The sequence below is a fragment of the Balaenoptera ricei genome, chromosome 8 (genome assembly GCF_028023285.1).
Source record: "Balaenoptera ricei isolate mBalRic1 chromosome 8, mBalRic1.hap2, whole genome shotgun sequence".
NCBI classification, from domain to species: domain Eukaryota; kingdom Metazoa; phylum Chordata; class Mammalia; order Artiodactyla; family Balaenopteridae; genus Balaenoptera; species Balaenoptera ricei.
In genome coordinates, this window is record NC_082646.1 from 103569494 (window position 1) to 103585278 (window position 15785).

General features: G+C 55.6%; 1 protein-coding gene across 1 annotated transcript; it reads left to right on the top strand.

Moving 5' to 3' along the window:
• Positions 1 to 276: 276 nt before the first annotated feature.
• MS4A15 (membrane spanning 4-domains A15) lies at positions 277 to 15076 on the top strand. The gene is made up of 7 exons (XM_059929739.1): positions 277 to 320; positions 5899 to 6151; positions 9489 to 9611; positions 11382 to 11438; positions 13440 to 13532; positions 13912 to 14025; positions 14960 to 15076. The coding sequence occupies exons 2-7, from the start codon at positions 5927 to 5929 to the stop codon at positions 15074 to 15076; spliced, it is 729 nt and encodes a 242-aa protein (XP_059785722.1). The 5' UTR covers positions 277 to 320; positions 5899 to 5926.
• The last annotated feature ends 709 nt before the right edge of the window (positions 15077 to 15785 follow it).

The following is a 15785-nucleotide window of genomic DNA, read 5'->3' on the forward strand; positions in this document are numbered from 1 at the left end:
TCGCTTCTCTGGGCCTCGGTTTCCCCTTCTGTACATCGAGGGAAGGAGCTGATGCTCTCACGGGCCCTGGTCCCGGGAGCCCAGTGCTCCCAGCAGCAGCTTCCTGGGCCCCCTCGGTGGGTCGGGCCGGATGGGTGACGCCTCAGAGCCGGGAGGGACTTGAGAACTTCCCGGAGGCGGCAGCTCACAGGCAGAGGTTCTCCAAGCCCCGCACAAATAGCAAGGCTTTCACAGGAATACGTGTGAACTCAGGAGGGGCAGCGGGAGAGCAGAGGCAGCGGGGAACGAGCGGCGGCGGGCGCAGCGGCGGTGGCAGCCCGGTGAGTCCCCCCTGCCCTCCCAGGAGCGGCACCCACGCTACCCAGTCCCGGGGGTGTGACAGGGGACATGGGGCAGGGGCATGTCGGCCGCCAGGCAAGGAGAGAGGAAGAGACCACTGGGCAGAGAAGGCGGGGACCTGGGGGGCTTACCCCACCTGGCACTAAGGGGGCAGGACGGCTCCCAGGCCTCTGAATTCCTGGCCTCCCTCCGACGGTGACCCCCAGCTCAGTCCCCCCAGGCGCCATGGCCAGGTGATGGGGGTAAACGAGGGGCATCTGTCTTCCCTCCTCAAAGCCAGTCACTGAGAAGACTCAGGTATCCCCCAGAGACCCTGGGACCCTAACCATCCTCCCGGGGAAATGGAATCTTCCTGTCACCTTTCCCCCTCCTCCTCCCTCCCCCACCCTCACCCAGGTGTAGAAGAAAGGTGATTCCAACCCAGATACAGGTGCCCTGCCATTTCCCTTCTCCAAGGGAAAGAGAAGGACTTGGTGGGGATTCTGAGCTGGGAAAGGGATTTTGGGGCAAATATTCTCACCCCTCTTTTATGGATGAGGAAACAGAGGCCCAGGGAGGGGAAGGGGCTGTCCCCCGCCGAGGGCCTCAGTAGGGGGCGGGCAGTAGAGAGAGTGGAATCCTGCAGAGGGGCCAGGCAGTGGGTGTGGGCACAGGGGAGGGCTGTGCTCCTCCAACATGTGTGTGCATCTTATGGCATCATTTCCAGGACATTGGAACAGGTCTGACCCGTCCTGAACGGGCTGGGATTGGAGGAACCCAGACAGCCTCCTGCCAGCCCAATGCCACAGGGTCAGACTTAGATAGAAGGGGCAAATTCCTGCCCATTGACAAAGCGGTGGAACCAGGAGGCATGGGGGGAAGTAGATGGGGCATCCTTGGAAGCCTAGAGCACCTCACATCACAGCCACCCACTTGACAGATGGGGAAACTGAGACCCAGGGGGCTTAAGCAACTTGCCCGAGGTCCTGCAGCTGATTGAGCAGGCAGAAGGGTACAGTGGGCTCTTCCCAGGCTAACCCCGGGGCCTAAGATCTCAACCACTCAGCAAAGCTGCCCCCTCCCAGATGTGCTCTTTGCCTTTCATCCGAGAGCCTCTCTCCTCCAGCTGGTAACACCTCCCCCGGCTGCTCCAACTGTGAATGAACAAAGCTGCATCCAGCACCTCGTGAATAAAGCTGATGTCCAGAAATGCTCACAGGTCCAGGCAGCTGAGGGGCGGCCTGTGGCAGGAATGGGCCCAGCCAAAGGCAGTGGGTCCATGAGTCAGTGCAGGACCAAGAGACCTCAGCTCAGGGAAGGGAGGCCAGTGGAATCAGCATCCCAGGGCTCGCTAAGGCCACCTGGTGCAGCCTCTGTGTCCTGACAGTGTGGCCTCCAGATCAGAAGGGCCACAGGGAGTTTGGAAAGAGCGGGGGGTGGAGTGAGAGGACCTAGGTTTGCATCCCAGTTCCATCCCTTACCCTGATCGTGTGACCCTGGGCAGGTCAACTTGCTCATCCTCAAAACCACAGGTGATGAACCCTCTCTCCCCTGGATGGAATGTGCTGAGCCACCGTGTCTCTGCCTGCCCAGGAGGGTCCTGGAGAGAAGCTCCCAGAGAGACCACAGTTCGCCTCGCCCCAAGTTCCATAGGAGCCGGGCTCAAGCGCTGGAAGGGATTTTAGGGACCCATTTTACAGATGGGGAAGCTAAGGCTCACGAAGGATAAGTCAGTGGCCTGAGTCTATATACCTCACTAATGTCTCTGAGCTCAGTTTCTTTGTCAGCAAAATGGTCATGGTACCTACTTCATCAGGACGTTACCAGCAATAGAAGCTAAAAGCATTGAACGCCCTTGCACTGTGCTGGACATGAGACGGGCACTACCTCCTTTAAAACTCACAGTGACTATGTGAGGGTGAGATTGGGGCCATCCCCGCACGTCTCTGGCTGCTCTCAGGAGAGGCAAACAGCCCCAATTTGGTCACTGGATGGTCCAATCTCCTGTTAGGTCACAAGGTGATTTAGGGCACCTGGGTCCTCAGCCCAGCAAACGGCAGGTAAGAAGAGGACTCGGACTTCCCTGGCGGTCCAGTGGTTAAGACTCCGCGCTTCCACTGCAGGGGCCACGGGTTCAGTCCCTGGTCGGGGAACTAAGATCCCGCATGCCTGCAGTGTGGCCAAAAAGAAAAAAAAAGAGGAGGACTTGGGGGGGGGATGGGGGTGGTGGCACGGGGGCCTCCCCTCGCCTTCCCACAAGCTTTCCGTCCTCCTCCCCCGCTGGTTAACTGCAGGTTCTCCAGGGCCGGATGAAGGGAAGGAGGAGACGAAGGGGACAGGCAAACCAGCTTGCTACTCTTGCAAGCTGCCTCCCTGGGGCTGGCAGTGTTTGAGCCAATTTCTCTGCAGAGGTGTTTTATGGGGTCTGTGTACCTCCCCACAACTCCTCCCTCAACTCGGAATCTGGCAGGAGGTCCAAAATGCAGGCATGTGTGCTAATCTCTCCAAGTCTCCTTAAAGCCAGCCCCTGCCTCTTGTCTCAAGGTGAACAGGGAGGCATCCCCCTTCCCTGAATTTAGACTCAGGTCACTCTAAATATTCTTTGCCAAAATCCACTTAGTCTGCACTCTCAGCTGTGTAGGGGAAGGTGTCGAAGTCACCTAGTAAGTTCATGGCCACATGCTTTTGGCAAGTCCTACTGGTTCGTCTGTGGCACAGATCGCTCCAGTATCTGGACTCGGCTGAAACTTTTATTTTAACATCTCTGACAATTATGTCCAGTTTCAAAGCCCATGGCCTGGGCCATTCAACCACACTGTAATTTCTGATCCTCAGTTTAGTGGTCTGCAAAATGGGCTGAATAACACTGGCCTCATGGGACTGTGGTAAAGATCCATGGTTCCCATATGGATGAGGACTCTGCAAACGGCAGAAGGCCGTGCAGATGAGGGGCCAGCGCTGCCGCAGCTCATGAAGCCGTTGATATCATGCCTTGCTGATGTCTAGTTGTTTCTTGTGTCTCCGTCCCAGACAGCCATTCCCCTGGTGGGTACCTGGTGAGCTTCTGGAGTCCTGGACCATCACTTTCCCTCTATTCCACCTGCCTGTCCCTGGCACACATGCATCAGGGTTTAGGGAGAGCTGGCTGATTCATTAGCAAGGAAGAAAGGGTCTCTTTCTAGGTGGCACATAGCTGGGGGCATGGCCAGGTGGCCTCTGGAACGCGACAGAAGGGTGGTCCCTGGCCTGAGGGTGCAGAGGTGCTGGTGGCAGCTTCAGGGGGGTGAGAAGAGAGAGAAGATTTCAAGTCTCAGGAGTTATGTGACACTTTCATTGCCACTTAACCCGCAACATCAGCTGAGAGCCTATTTTTGTAAGTGTTTTCTCTTCTTCTAAGGGGTGGGGGGTGGGGGGGTGGGTGAGGGCTCAGTTTTAGCGAGTTTCTCACCGCCCACCCGGGAGAGGTGTCATTAATTACACTTGTGCTCACTGCTGAGGCCGCTCCGGCCCCCTCGGAGAGCCCAGGGAGGGTTCAGGTGGCCAGCCGTGGCGCTGGTTCTCAGGACCCTAGAGAGTGTTCACAGACACGTCCCAAATCGCCATGGGTCCCGGGCACAGTTTTCACTTGTCCCTGGTGAAATGACAACTCAACAGACAAAGCAGCACCAAGTTAAATTTGTCCCACTTAAAGGTTTTGTCCTTTTATTCTAAAATTATGGCCTTCCTCCCTCTCTGGTGCTAAATATCCTTTCCAGATGATGGTGAGAACGTGGGGGATTTCTTTAAATGAACTTACGTGAGGAAGTGGAAAGTTAGCAGACTCTTTCAGGCCCCATTTGTTGGTAATTCACTGATCTGTGGATTCCGAGCATTTTAGAACTATTACTCCAAAGAATGGAGTACAAGGCTTGGTCCCCTCACTCTGACAAGGGCAGTATTCGAACCCAGGAGTGGATGCCTCCCATCAAGTCAGCACTCCTTCTACCGGGAGGCGGGAGTCCGGACCTATCCCAATTCTTCAATACTGAGGTGCTGTGTGACCATGGGAGACACCCGCACCCTCCCTGAACCTCCATTTCCTCATCTCTGAGCACAACTAATAATCCATGCCTTCCCTCCCTTAGAGTGAGATGAGGACTTAAACGTCTGTTATTCACACCTCAAGAAGGAGGACCCGTGGGGCGGGCGAGGGGTCCCCCAGACCCTCCGTCACCCAGCGTCTCACTCTCATCCAATGTGCTTGGACTGTCAGGCCAGGGAATCTTTCACAACATCCTCAGCAACTGTCTACTCTTCCCGGATACGTCTGGCGAGGGGGGAAATGGCCAATGGGTGGGGAAGGAAAAAAGATGGAAGACAAGAGAAAGGGAAAAGGGAAGGAAAGTGGGGTGGGGAGGTGAGAACGGAGGACCCCTATTTCAGATCCACGCCCTCCCTGAAGACTCGGCTGGGCTCACAATCAGGTGGAATCAGTTCCCGCCTCCACCCGCCCCTCTGTCCTAGCAGCAGCCCTGCTCTATGCTGCGAGAGTCTGAGGGCAGGACTTCCCGTGTTAATTCATCTTCCTGCTCCCGGCATGAACTTGGTACTCGGTAAATGCTCAGTCATCGTCTGTTGGACTGAATTACAAACTTCTCTTGCTTCTCCCGCCAGACGCGAGGCTCCTTGAGGGCATGGAGTCTATGCCTGACCTCTAGTCACGGTCACACTCTAAAGGATGGCTTTTCTCAGGGTTGTGTGTGTTATTTCAATTCACACCAAACCATATGAGATTATCCCCCAGTGTAATTATCCCCACTTTACAGGTAAGGAAACTGAGGAAGGGGTAGGTGGCCACCTTGCCCCACATGTCGTGGTAAGCAGAGGGGCCAGGATTCAAATCCCAGCTTCTATCTGCAGAGCCGTGTGCTGAACCAAGTAATGCCAATGAGAAGGATGCCTGTTTTTCATTTCGTTGTTTAATCTGGCAGACTCATCCCTCTGCTGTCTCCTAGTAAACTCATCTCCTGACAGTTGGGTGGTTTTCCCCAAAGTGTTTGCTCAGGCCAGCCACAAGTAAAGTTTCCATAATCCACGCGTGGCTCAGCTACATTAATGGTGATTGCTTGGGTGGCCAGAGAGAAAGGCTCCCACAGCAGGAAATCTTCCAGGGGGATTATTTACACAAGCTCATTAGTTCTGGGCTGAGGGACAGGAAATGGTGGGTGAGCTTTAGTCCTGGGTAAGGAGACACTCAGCTCTCACATTAGCTGTGTGTTCTTGAGCAAGTCACTTGCCCTCTCTGGGGAAAGGAGGCAGTTTAAATGCATGCTAAATGTCCTTTCCATGTAATAATAGCAGAGATGAAGAATGTGGCTTCTAGGGTCAGAAAGACTGAATTCAAGTCTTGGCCTTGCCTCACCTTGACCTCTGACATCCCTTCACTTCTCTGAGTGAAGCTTCCCTTCCTCATTAAGCAGAGATTTTGGTGCCATCCTCAGGGGGCTGCAGTGAGCAGGGGTAGGTAGGCAGGTTGTTCATAAACTGAAAATCTCTTATGCAGATGTGTAACCAACATTGTTATCATTATTATCTCCAGAGCCTTTGTCTCCCAGTCTCTCTGAGCACGATGTCCGCAGCTCCCACCAGCAATGGGGTGTTTGTCATCATCCCACCCAGCAACGCCAGCGGCCTCCGCCCGCCCCCAGCCATTCTGCCCACCTCCCTGTGCCAGCCTCCCGGGATCATGCAGTTCGAGGAGCCACCGCTGGGGGCGCAGACGCCACGGGCCACCCAGCCGCCCGACCTGCGGCCCGTGGTGACATTCCTGACAGGAGAGCCCAAGGCTTTAGGGGTAAGAACCGCTCTCCGACCACCCAAGGCATAGGTGCTGGGCAGGGAGGGAGTACTCATGCACCCTGGAGAGGGGGCAGGCAGTCAAAAGATACTCAGTGAGGACTTGAGGATGCAGTCATGCACCAGGCAGACAAGGACCCTTCTCATCAGAGAGTAAACCAATGAACAAATAACTGAGATCACTCCAAATAAGACAATGGAGTCGAAAATGACCGTGAAGGGGCAACACTAGCAAAGGTGGACAGAGAGGTCTCTCTGGGGAGATGACATTGAAGCTAAAAATCTAGATGTTGGGCTGAAACCAGCCAAGTGAGATCTGGGGACATGGGCTCATCAGGTAGAGGAAAGAGCAAGTGCAAATGCCCAGAGGTGGCTTGTTCAAGGACAAAAGAGAAAGTGGACATGGCTGGAATGTAATGAGCAGAGGAAGAAGGGAGATGAGAGGAAGCTGAGGTGGTAACCAGGGCCAGCTCCTGGCTCCCGCAGGGCTGACGGTCCAAGATGTCTCTAAGGTCTTTTCCAACCTCAGACGGCCTTGAGATATTGATCTCTCAGAGGGAAACAAATATTGCACAGTAGATAGATAATAGATAGATAGACAGACAGGCAGACATATTCATCGATATATACATATAGGGTGTCTTCAGTTTGTCCTTTGGCCTCAGTTTGTCCAATGGAAGATGAAAACATGGCTTAAGTGGTGATGATGGTGGTGATCATGATGGTGGTGATGATGATGGTGATGATGATGATGGTGATGATGATGGTGGTGATCATGATGGTGGTGATCATGATGGTGATGATGATGGTGGTGATGATGATGGTAGTGGTGATGATGGTGGTGATGATGGTGATGGTGATGATGGTGGTGGTGGTGATGGTGATGATGGTGGTGGTGATGATCATGATGATGGTGATGATGGTGGTGGTGATGATGATGGTGGTGATAATGATGGTGGTGGTGATGATGGTGATGATGATGGTGGTGGTGATGATGATGGTGATGATGATGGTGGTGGTGATGATGGTGGTGATGATGGTGGTGATGATGATGGTGGTGATGATGATGGTGGTGGTGATGGTGGTGGTGATGATGATGGTGGTGATGATGGTGGTGGTGATGATGAGGACAATGAAAACAGCTCTCATTTACCAAGTGCCCCCAAGAGGTGCATGCATGCACTGACCAAGGAATTTGCACACATTGTCTCCTTAGAGTCTCATCACCACTTGTGACACAGGGATCATAGTTCCCATTGGACAGATTAGGGAGCTGAGGCTGGTCAACACTAAGTCACTGGCCCAAGGCCACACAGCTGGTAAGTGGCATCCTGTACCCTAGGATGGCCTGACTGTAAAGTTCTACTTCCAACCCCACTGCTCTGAGCACTCAGGAGCTCGGGCTTGAACGTGCTGGAATTTAGGATTCTACAGTTAAGGCTGCAGCAAGCCCACTGGTGCAGGAAGGGACTAGGGGCAGTGGACAAAGATGGAGTATCCATTGCTGGAGGCCTGAAACCTCAGAGCAGACTCTGGGAAACAGTGACCTCCAAAGGACTTCGGTGAGACAAATGTAAACTGCTGAAAAACATAAAAAGTAGAAACTATAGATAGGTCTTAGGGAGTGTCACCCAGGGAGAACACTGGCTTTATTTATTTATTTATTTATTTATTTATTTAAGATTTTTATTCTATTTTTTAAATTAATTTATTTATTTATTAGTTATATTTGGTTGCATTGGGTCTTCGTTGCTGTGCGCGGGCTTTCTCTAGTTGTGGTGAGCGGGGGCTACTCTTCGTTGTGGTGCTCAGGCTTCTCATTGCGGTGACTTCTCTTGTTGCGGAGCACGGGCTCTAGGCCGTGTGGGCTTCAGTAGTTGCAGCACGTGGGCTCGTAGTTGTGGCTTGCAGGCTCTAGAGCTCAGGCTCAGTAGTTGTGGCACACGGGCTTAGTTGCTCCATGGCATGTGGGATCTTCCCGGACCAGGGCTCAAACCCGTGTCCCCTGCATTGGCAGGCAGGTTCTTAACCACTGCACCACCAGGGAAGCCCCAGAACACTGGCTTTAGAGTTAGCTGGCCTGCCACTTCATCGCTGGGAGACCTCGGAGAAGTTCCTGAACATCCCCGAACCTCAGTTTCCTCATCTCCAAAATTAGGATAATAATTTTAGGATACCTACCTCGTCATATTAGGGTTAAATGAGATAATGTCTGTAAAACACCCAGCACGTTGCTTAGTGTAGACAGGCATTTGGCAAGTGGCAGCAGGTGTCTTAGGAGTAATTGGAGTAGCAGTGGTGGTCCAGTAGCAGGGGAAGGACCCACTGAGAAGGAAAGCAGCACCGGCAGCTGGCACATAATGTCCCATAAGGAAGCTGAAAAGATGGAGGTCATGCAACTGAGGAGAGAAAGAAAGAGAAGATTCAAGGGGTCTGCCTTTAAACATACAAATTCTTGGCCTTCATGTTAGGAAGAATATTCCACGTGACCCCCAGAATACCACTCCACAGTCTGAACTGCCCGTAAATGGACCACAGTGGTTTGAGAGGTAGTGAGCGCCTCGTCACTGAGGGCGTCTGTTTAGAAGTCAGGAGCTGGAAAGGGCTCCTGGATTAGGAAGAGGTTGAAATCAGGGGCCTCCAGTGTCCCTTTCCACTCAGTTCTAGAATTCAGTTGTTAACCAAAAACATTTGGAAAGAAATGTGGCAACAAGTACCAGAAGCCCACATGTTCCCAGCCTTGGGAAAACCATCCCACTTCTGAGAATGGATCAGTGCGGCACTGGTAAACCACCCCCTTTTAATTAATTAATTAATTAATTAATTAATTAATGTGAAACCCAAGTCCAGATTCCAGCTGGTAGGAGGCAGCTCCAGCACATGGCTGGGATGAATCAATAACAGACACTCAGATGAGAAAGATGCCTAAGGAGATATCTGTGCAGGCTGCATGGGGGTGAGGAAGGAAAAGGTGAGGCATTCAGTACAGGGAATGCTGTACCTGCTGCTCAGGAAACCAGGGTTAGGAAAACCAGGTAGCAACACAGAGGATGCTTGAGATCCGTGGGTCAGAGCAAAAAGCAAACCCGTGGAGACATGGTAACAGAAGGGTGGGTCCCGAAGGCTGTGGGCTGCTGGCTTTCCTTCTTAAAACTGTCTTTTACGGTTGTTATAATGACGTCTCCTTAAAAGAATGGAACCTTGAGTTTATTTCCCAGTCGCCGACGGTTCGCTGCGAGAGCGCAGGGCTCTGCCACGCTCTCCTCCGCGGCCGGCAGGGGGCGGTGTGGAGCCCGCCCCGCCCGCCTGGCTGAGCCACCGCCCGCTCCCCGCAGATGGTCCAGATCCTCATCGGCCTCATCCACCTGGGCTTCGGCAGCGTGCTGCTCATGGTCCGCCGCGGCCACGTGGGGATGCTCTTCATCGAAGGCGGTGTCCCCTTCTGGGGAGGAGCCTGCGTGAGTGCCGGGGCCATCCAGGGAGCTGTTCCCAGGCTCATTTCTCCCCCCGCCGCCCCACCCCCCCACCATATCCTTCTAGACACAGCCACCCCTAGGTGGGGGCCTGAGCTTAACTCTAACTCCGAACTGCAAACCCTAATCATACCCTGACCCAGACCCCACTCCTGTGTACGAAAAGTTCCCAGCAAAGAGCCTAGCACAGAGCAGGCTCGCAAAAAGCATGGGATGAAGGGGATGCGGGCAGGGGATAAGGGCAATAACCACCTTGTTACCATGGTTATACGTCTCAACCCGAATCCAAACCCTGGGCTGCAGAAACCCATCAGCTCCTCTCCTGGGCCCCAGCCCACCACGAGCTCTGCTCCCTGGGAGTCCGACCAGCTCTATGACAAATAGCCTGGCCACCCACCCCTGCTGGAGAATCAGGGGAGGGCACGGTTATAATGCCCAAGATGAAGAGAGCAATTCAGCAATTACAAGGTCCCCGTCTGCACCTGAGCCTCCCAGCGCCCCCGGGGGAGAACAGATTTTGGGGCCAGGCCAAGTGGTCTGAATCCCAGCTCCACCGTGTGTTTTCAGGAGTCCCCGAGGCAAGTCACTCCATCTCAGCCTCAGCTTCCTCATCTAAAAATCGGGTCCATAGTTCTGGCCCCACCTACCCCATAGTTAGAGGGAATCAAGCACTAACACATGTGGGAGCCAATTACCAAGCCTTAATTCTGCAGCATCCATCCAGTTGCCAGAGCTAAAACATCCCAAGTCACCCTAGACCCTTCTCTTTTCCCATTCCACACCCACTCCACCAGCAGGTCCTGTCAGCTCGCCCTCCCAAGCAGAGCTTAAAACTGTCCACGTCTCCCCACCTCCACCTGGACAGCTGTGGTGGCCCCTTCCTGGTCCTCTCTGTCTCCGTGTAATCCCAGGGCCCCCCCCCCCCAGCCTTCTCCAGCCTCCTGCTGGCCTCTCCGAGGGATCCGTCCCCGTGGTCTCCCCAGCCTGCAGCTGAGTGCAAACACGGAAGCTGCTGGGCCTTCTAAGCCTTAGGCCCAGAACTGGCCCGGCAACACTCCGCTGCATCTCTCAGCTAAGCCAGTCGCAGGACCCGCCCAGGGTCATTGTTGGAGGCAAGTGCCGAGGGCATGGGTACCGTGACACAGGGTTCACTGGGAGCCATCTTTGGAGGGCAGCCTCCAAGCCGGCCCCGCCCACTCCCCACCCACCGCAAATCATCACAAGCCCTGTATCCTTTCATTTGCATCTCTGCTCAGAGAGGCCTTCCCTGGCCACCCCACCTCAAGTAGCCCCCAGTGATTCCTTACAATTCCTGTCACTACCACCATACTTCTTGATCGTTTATTTGCTAAGTGTCCGTCTCCCCCAGTTAGAATAGAAGCCCCGTGAGGACAGCGATCTTGTCTGTCTTACTCAACTCTGCTACCATCTTGGCACATCCTTGCTGCTCAGGAAATGTTTGATGAGTGAATGTTTAAAGGAACAATGCCTTCCTTACAAGGCTCTGATGATACGATGTCAATGAAAACATTCACCTTGCAAGCCACGGCCCTAGTTCCCTGGACAGGGGCCCCTAGCAACCAGGGGGCACCCTCACAGAGAGATTCCAAGTGCCTGGCCAGGAGGCAGAGAAGGTGGAAGCCAGGAGGCTGCTGGCTTCTCCCTGAGACACACGGTCTCCACAGCACCAGGCATGGTGTGCCCTGCCCAGTGTCCCGGCCAAAGCCTCACCGGGGTCCCCGCTTCCCCACACAGTTCATCATCTCGGGGTCCCTCTCAGTGACAGCGGAGAAGAACCACACCAGCTGCCTGGTAAGTCTGAACAGGGGACCCGGGGCAAGGGTGGGGCCACTGCCAGGCTCCACTCTGCTCTGCTTCCAAAGACGCTCACTCATCTGGCTCCTTCAGCGAGCATTTCCTGGGGGCCTGCTGGGGGCCAGGCGCGGGACAACGCCCAGACGGCCAGGCACAGACCCTGCTCTACCTACGGGAGAGGAGGAACCAAGATGCACTTTCAAAATGCACTACGGGGCAGAAAGTGAGCGTCCACAGACAAAGTGTTCATGGTCATCCAGAGAAAGGGAAGAGGCAAAAAGCCCTCCTGAAGCTGGGCCTTGGTGGGCAGGTAGGACTGAGAAATACTGAAGGAAAAGCATGAGGATGCAAGGAGAGGCCATGGGCAGGGTTGCCATGGAAACCATGTGTGGTTCTATTTGATCAGGGCAAAGGTCTGGGAAGAAAAGTGGAAAGAAATTAGATGGAGAGATGTGCTGAGTCCACATCGCCGACGGCTCAATGCCTTCTGTGGGCACCGGTGAGGGGGTGGGGGGCAATGGAGGCTTTGGACATGAGGGTGTCGAGCATCGCACCAGAGTTAAGTCCCTGCCCTCGTGGAGCTTACATTCTGGTGTCTGGTAAGACACCCAAAAACCAGACTAACAAATAAGGTCATTACAGAGAGTGAAAAGTGCTGAACAAAGCACCTGGATAATGTGAGTGGTTCCACTCAGCTAGGACGGTCTGCAGTCCCTGAGCAGGTGTCGCTGAGCTCATTGCTCAGAGGGCAGCAGCCATGGAAGAGCCTGGGGAAGAGTATCCCAGGCTGGGAGATGAGACGGGGAAGAGCCTGGGCATCAGAGGCTGGAGAAGGGGCCAGGACACCGGATTACAGCAAACAAGGGGCAGAGTAGGAGGGGCTGAGCTCAGAGGGAGAGGCAGGGAGATGACTCAGAGATGGATGCGGAGTCTGGAGTTTAAGGGCAGTGGGAGGCCACTGAGGGTTGAAGGAGACGAATCGTTGCCCTATGTACACTCCTGAGAGCTGCTGGGTGCTGGGTGGAGAATGGATTATAGCAGGACAGGACTGGACGCAGGGGACCCTCGGTATCAAACCCACGTCCCCCTAGGCTGTAAAGTCTGGCAGGGGGAGAGCTGACTTACTCTGCCACGTGCTCACAGCACCTTGGACAGTGCCTGGCTGGCAGCAGATGCTCAATAGAAGTTTGCCGGATTAATTCATCAATTAATTGATTTCCTGTGAGGCTGCTCTGGTCTCAGTGACCTCCTCGCAAAAAGGAGTCGGAGTCTTTGAGCCTGAGCAGGTCCTGCAGTCCCCGGCCCACCCATGATTGTTCCCCGCTTTAAGGCCAGGGCTGTTTAACCAGAGGTCTTCAGCTACTGGGTCAAAAGAGCATCGGGTTCTGGCAACATAGGGAGGGTGACCCCTGAGTGGTCGCCTGGACCACCCAGGTATCCCCTTGCCCCGAAGCCCTAGGCCTCCCGGTGAGGGCCTGGCCCACCGAACTCAGGCTCACAGCACCTGCCTCTCCCCTGCCTGGTGCCCCGCCAGCGTCTGCAGTGCCTTGCGCTGCCGGCCCCTGCCTGGGACCACGTGGAACTGACCCCAACACCTCTCCCAACCTCAGCGTCCACAGCAGAGGGTCTCCCCCGACCCCTGCGCCTGCAGGGTGCTCGGCCTGGGGCGGAGGGGCACAGTATTGGGTGGGTAAGGAGCTTCTGCAAACCTCACCCAGGGAGGTGGTCGTGCCCCCTTGCCAGCAGCTTCCAAGAAGACGACGGAAGGTAAGGGGCAGGGGTGGGGAAGGGGGCAGCAGGGCCTTTTCTCCTGAAGTCCCAGGGAAGGATAGGAGGAAAGAAAGTCAACAAGAACGCAGGCATGGGCACGAGCGTGAGGACATTGCCCCTTGGCGGCGGGAGGCCTGGTATGGGAGGCTGGGGAGGGGGGGAGGAGAGCTGTCGCCTCCCGTCCCGTCTCCTGCTCCTGCCTCTCGCCTCAGCTCCTTTCCTCTGCAGGTGAGGAGCAGCCTGGGGACCAACATTCTCAGCGCCATGGCGGCCTTTGCCGGGACGGCCATTCTGCTCATGGATTTTGGCGTCACTAACTGGGTGTGTTGTCTGACGCTCCCCAAGGAGTGGGAAAACTTGGAGAAGGATACAGCCACATCCAGGAGGGGGCGGGGAGAGAGTTTGCAGCACCAGGAGGCTTGGGGGCCTGGGCCTCGCCAGGGCCTGCCAATCCCAAGAGACCCCATGAGTATATGGACCCCAAGACCCTACCCCAGGGATGGGCGTGGGGACAACGGAGAGGCAGCCCAGAGTGCAGGGGAGGGCACGGGACGGGCTGCAGGACAACTGGATCCGGCTCCAGCTCTGCCATCGGCTGGCTGTGTGACCTTGGGCACCTTATTCTAGCCCGCTCTGGGCTCCCTTTCCTCCTCTATTCTAGAATTCTCGGCTTGCCTTGACGGTGGCTTTTGGTCCCCAGGACGTGGGCAGGGGCTACCTGGCCGTGCTTACCATCTTCACCATCCTGGAGTTTTTCATCGCGGTCATTGCCACCCACTTCGGGTGCCAAGCCGCCCGCGCCCAAGCCCACGCGGTGAGTGCCTCACCCCTGCCTACCCCGACCCGGGGCCACTGCGCTGCAATGAGCTCGCCATTCCTACATCCAGGGACCCAAAGGAGTTTCCGCGGGCAGGTGGGACTGTTTTCCTCGTGGCCACAGGGAGGCGCCAGCACCAAGGGACCCGTTGCCCTGTGCGCCTGGACGCAGAGCCTCGGAAGGCAGGCGCAGGGGACGAGGGGGAGCGTTGTCCAAGGATGAGTGGGACCCTCCAGAAGTTCACGGGCCATGAGGGAGACGTGGACATCAGAAAGGGCAGCATGACTTGGGTGGGAATTGACCTTAGTTTCCCCCAAACTGGAGGACAGTGCAGACAGAGAGGCGATGGAGGAGGGCCTTCGTGGCAAGGGAACCAGTTGGAGTAAAGTCCTCCTCCGCGGGAAAATGCGGGCCACAGCGTAGGGGTGCCGCTTAGGAGGTGGACTTGTGCAAAATGGGACGTGAGGCTGTTGAAAGTCTGAGCAGAGGAGTGTAAGCTCAGAGGGGAGGGGGAGTAGAGCGGGGCTCAGGGAAATCAATCCAGAGGGTTTGTCCAATGCAGGGGGTGGCGGGGCGGAGAGGCGGGGCTGGAGGCAGGGAAGACGCTAGAAGGCGGGTGCTATGGTATCCAGGCCTTGAACCAGTGCAGAGCTGGCCAGAGACAAAGAACACCAGAATCGTAGTTCGTAGAGAAATGAGACTTATGTCTGTTTTGTTCACTGCTGTACCCCCAACGCCCGGGTCATAGTTGGCCCCAGTAAATATTTTTTGGAATATTAGGTGAACTTACGAGTGGGGTCAATTCAGACTTGCGGCATTCACTACTAGGGTGCTGTTCTCAGAACACCCACAAGAGGGCACTATTGCAACAGCTCCAAGAAGGCGCCCGAGCCTCTAGGATTGCCTGGGTTTGTTTTCTTATTCTTTGCAGCCTGTGATTTTCCTGCCGAATACCTTCAGCACAGACTTCAATATCCCCAGCCCCGCAGCCTCTCCGCCCCCCGCCTATGATAATGTGGCGTATATGCCCAAGGAGTCGTCCGAATAGATGGCCGCTCTGGGGATTGGAGATCCGCCTCCCCTCCCCTCCACCCCCCCACCCGCGCCATCCCGAGCCCGGCCTCTCCCCACCCCCACCTCGTTAATCTTGGGGCGGCCCTCGGCCCCAATCCTCACATGGTGTGGCACCGAGTGGAGACCCTGAGGATGTCTGTCCCACACATTTCCCGCAGTGGTTTATTTCCTTAAAAAGCTAGCTGATGTCAAGGGTGTGTGTCCTTCTGCCCTGCCGAGCGCCGTCACTATCAGGAAACACCCCCATGTGCTGCTCTGAATTTCTCTCTCCTCGTTCGTGGAAACCCTGGCCTCACAGGGAGACGGGTTCAAGGGCCGCCCTGGCCCTCAGGCCTTGGGACGGTCGTTAAGCTCAGAGCGCAGAACCCTCCAGTAAGGAGTCCTGAGTCCAGCTGCAGAGGTCACACAGCTGGCAGTGGCTTGGCTTCGGGTCTCCGGGCCGTAGGACCGGCTCTGTCCCTTGTAATCTGCTGCTCCGTCTTTGGGCCTCAGTTTTCCTGCCTGGAAACTAAAGGTTGAACCAGATGACATTGAAGACCCTTCCCGCTCCCCTGCCTCTGGGAAACGTTTGGAGGCGCTATTCACTCAGGCCTGCCCGCCCCCCAGGGCTGCGGAGGTGGCAGGGGGGGGCTGAGTCCAGCGCACAGAATCCTGGGCAGCGTCTACAGGTGCACAGCGGTGGC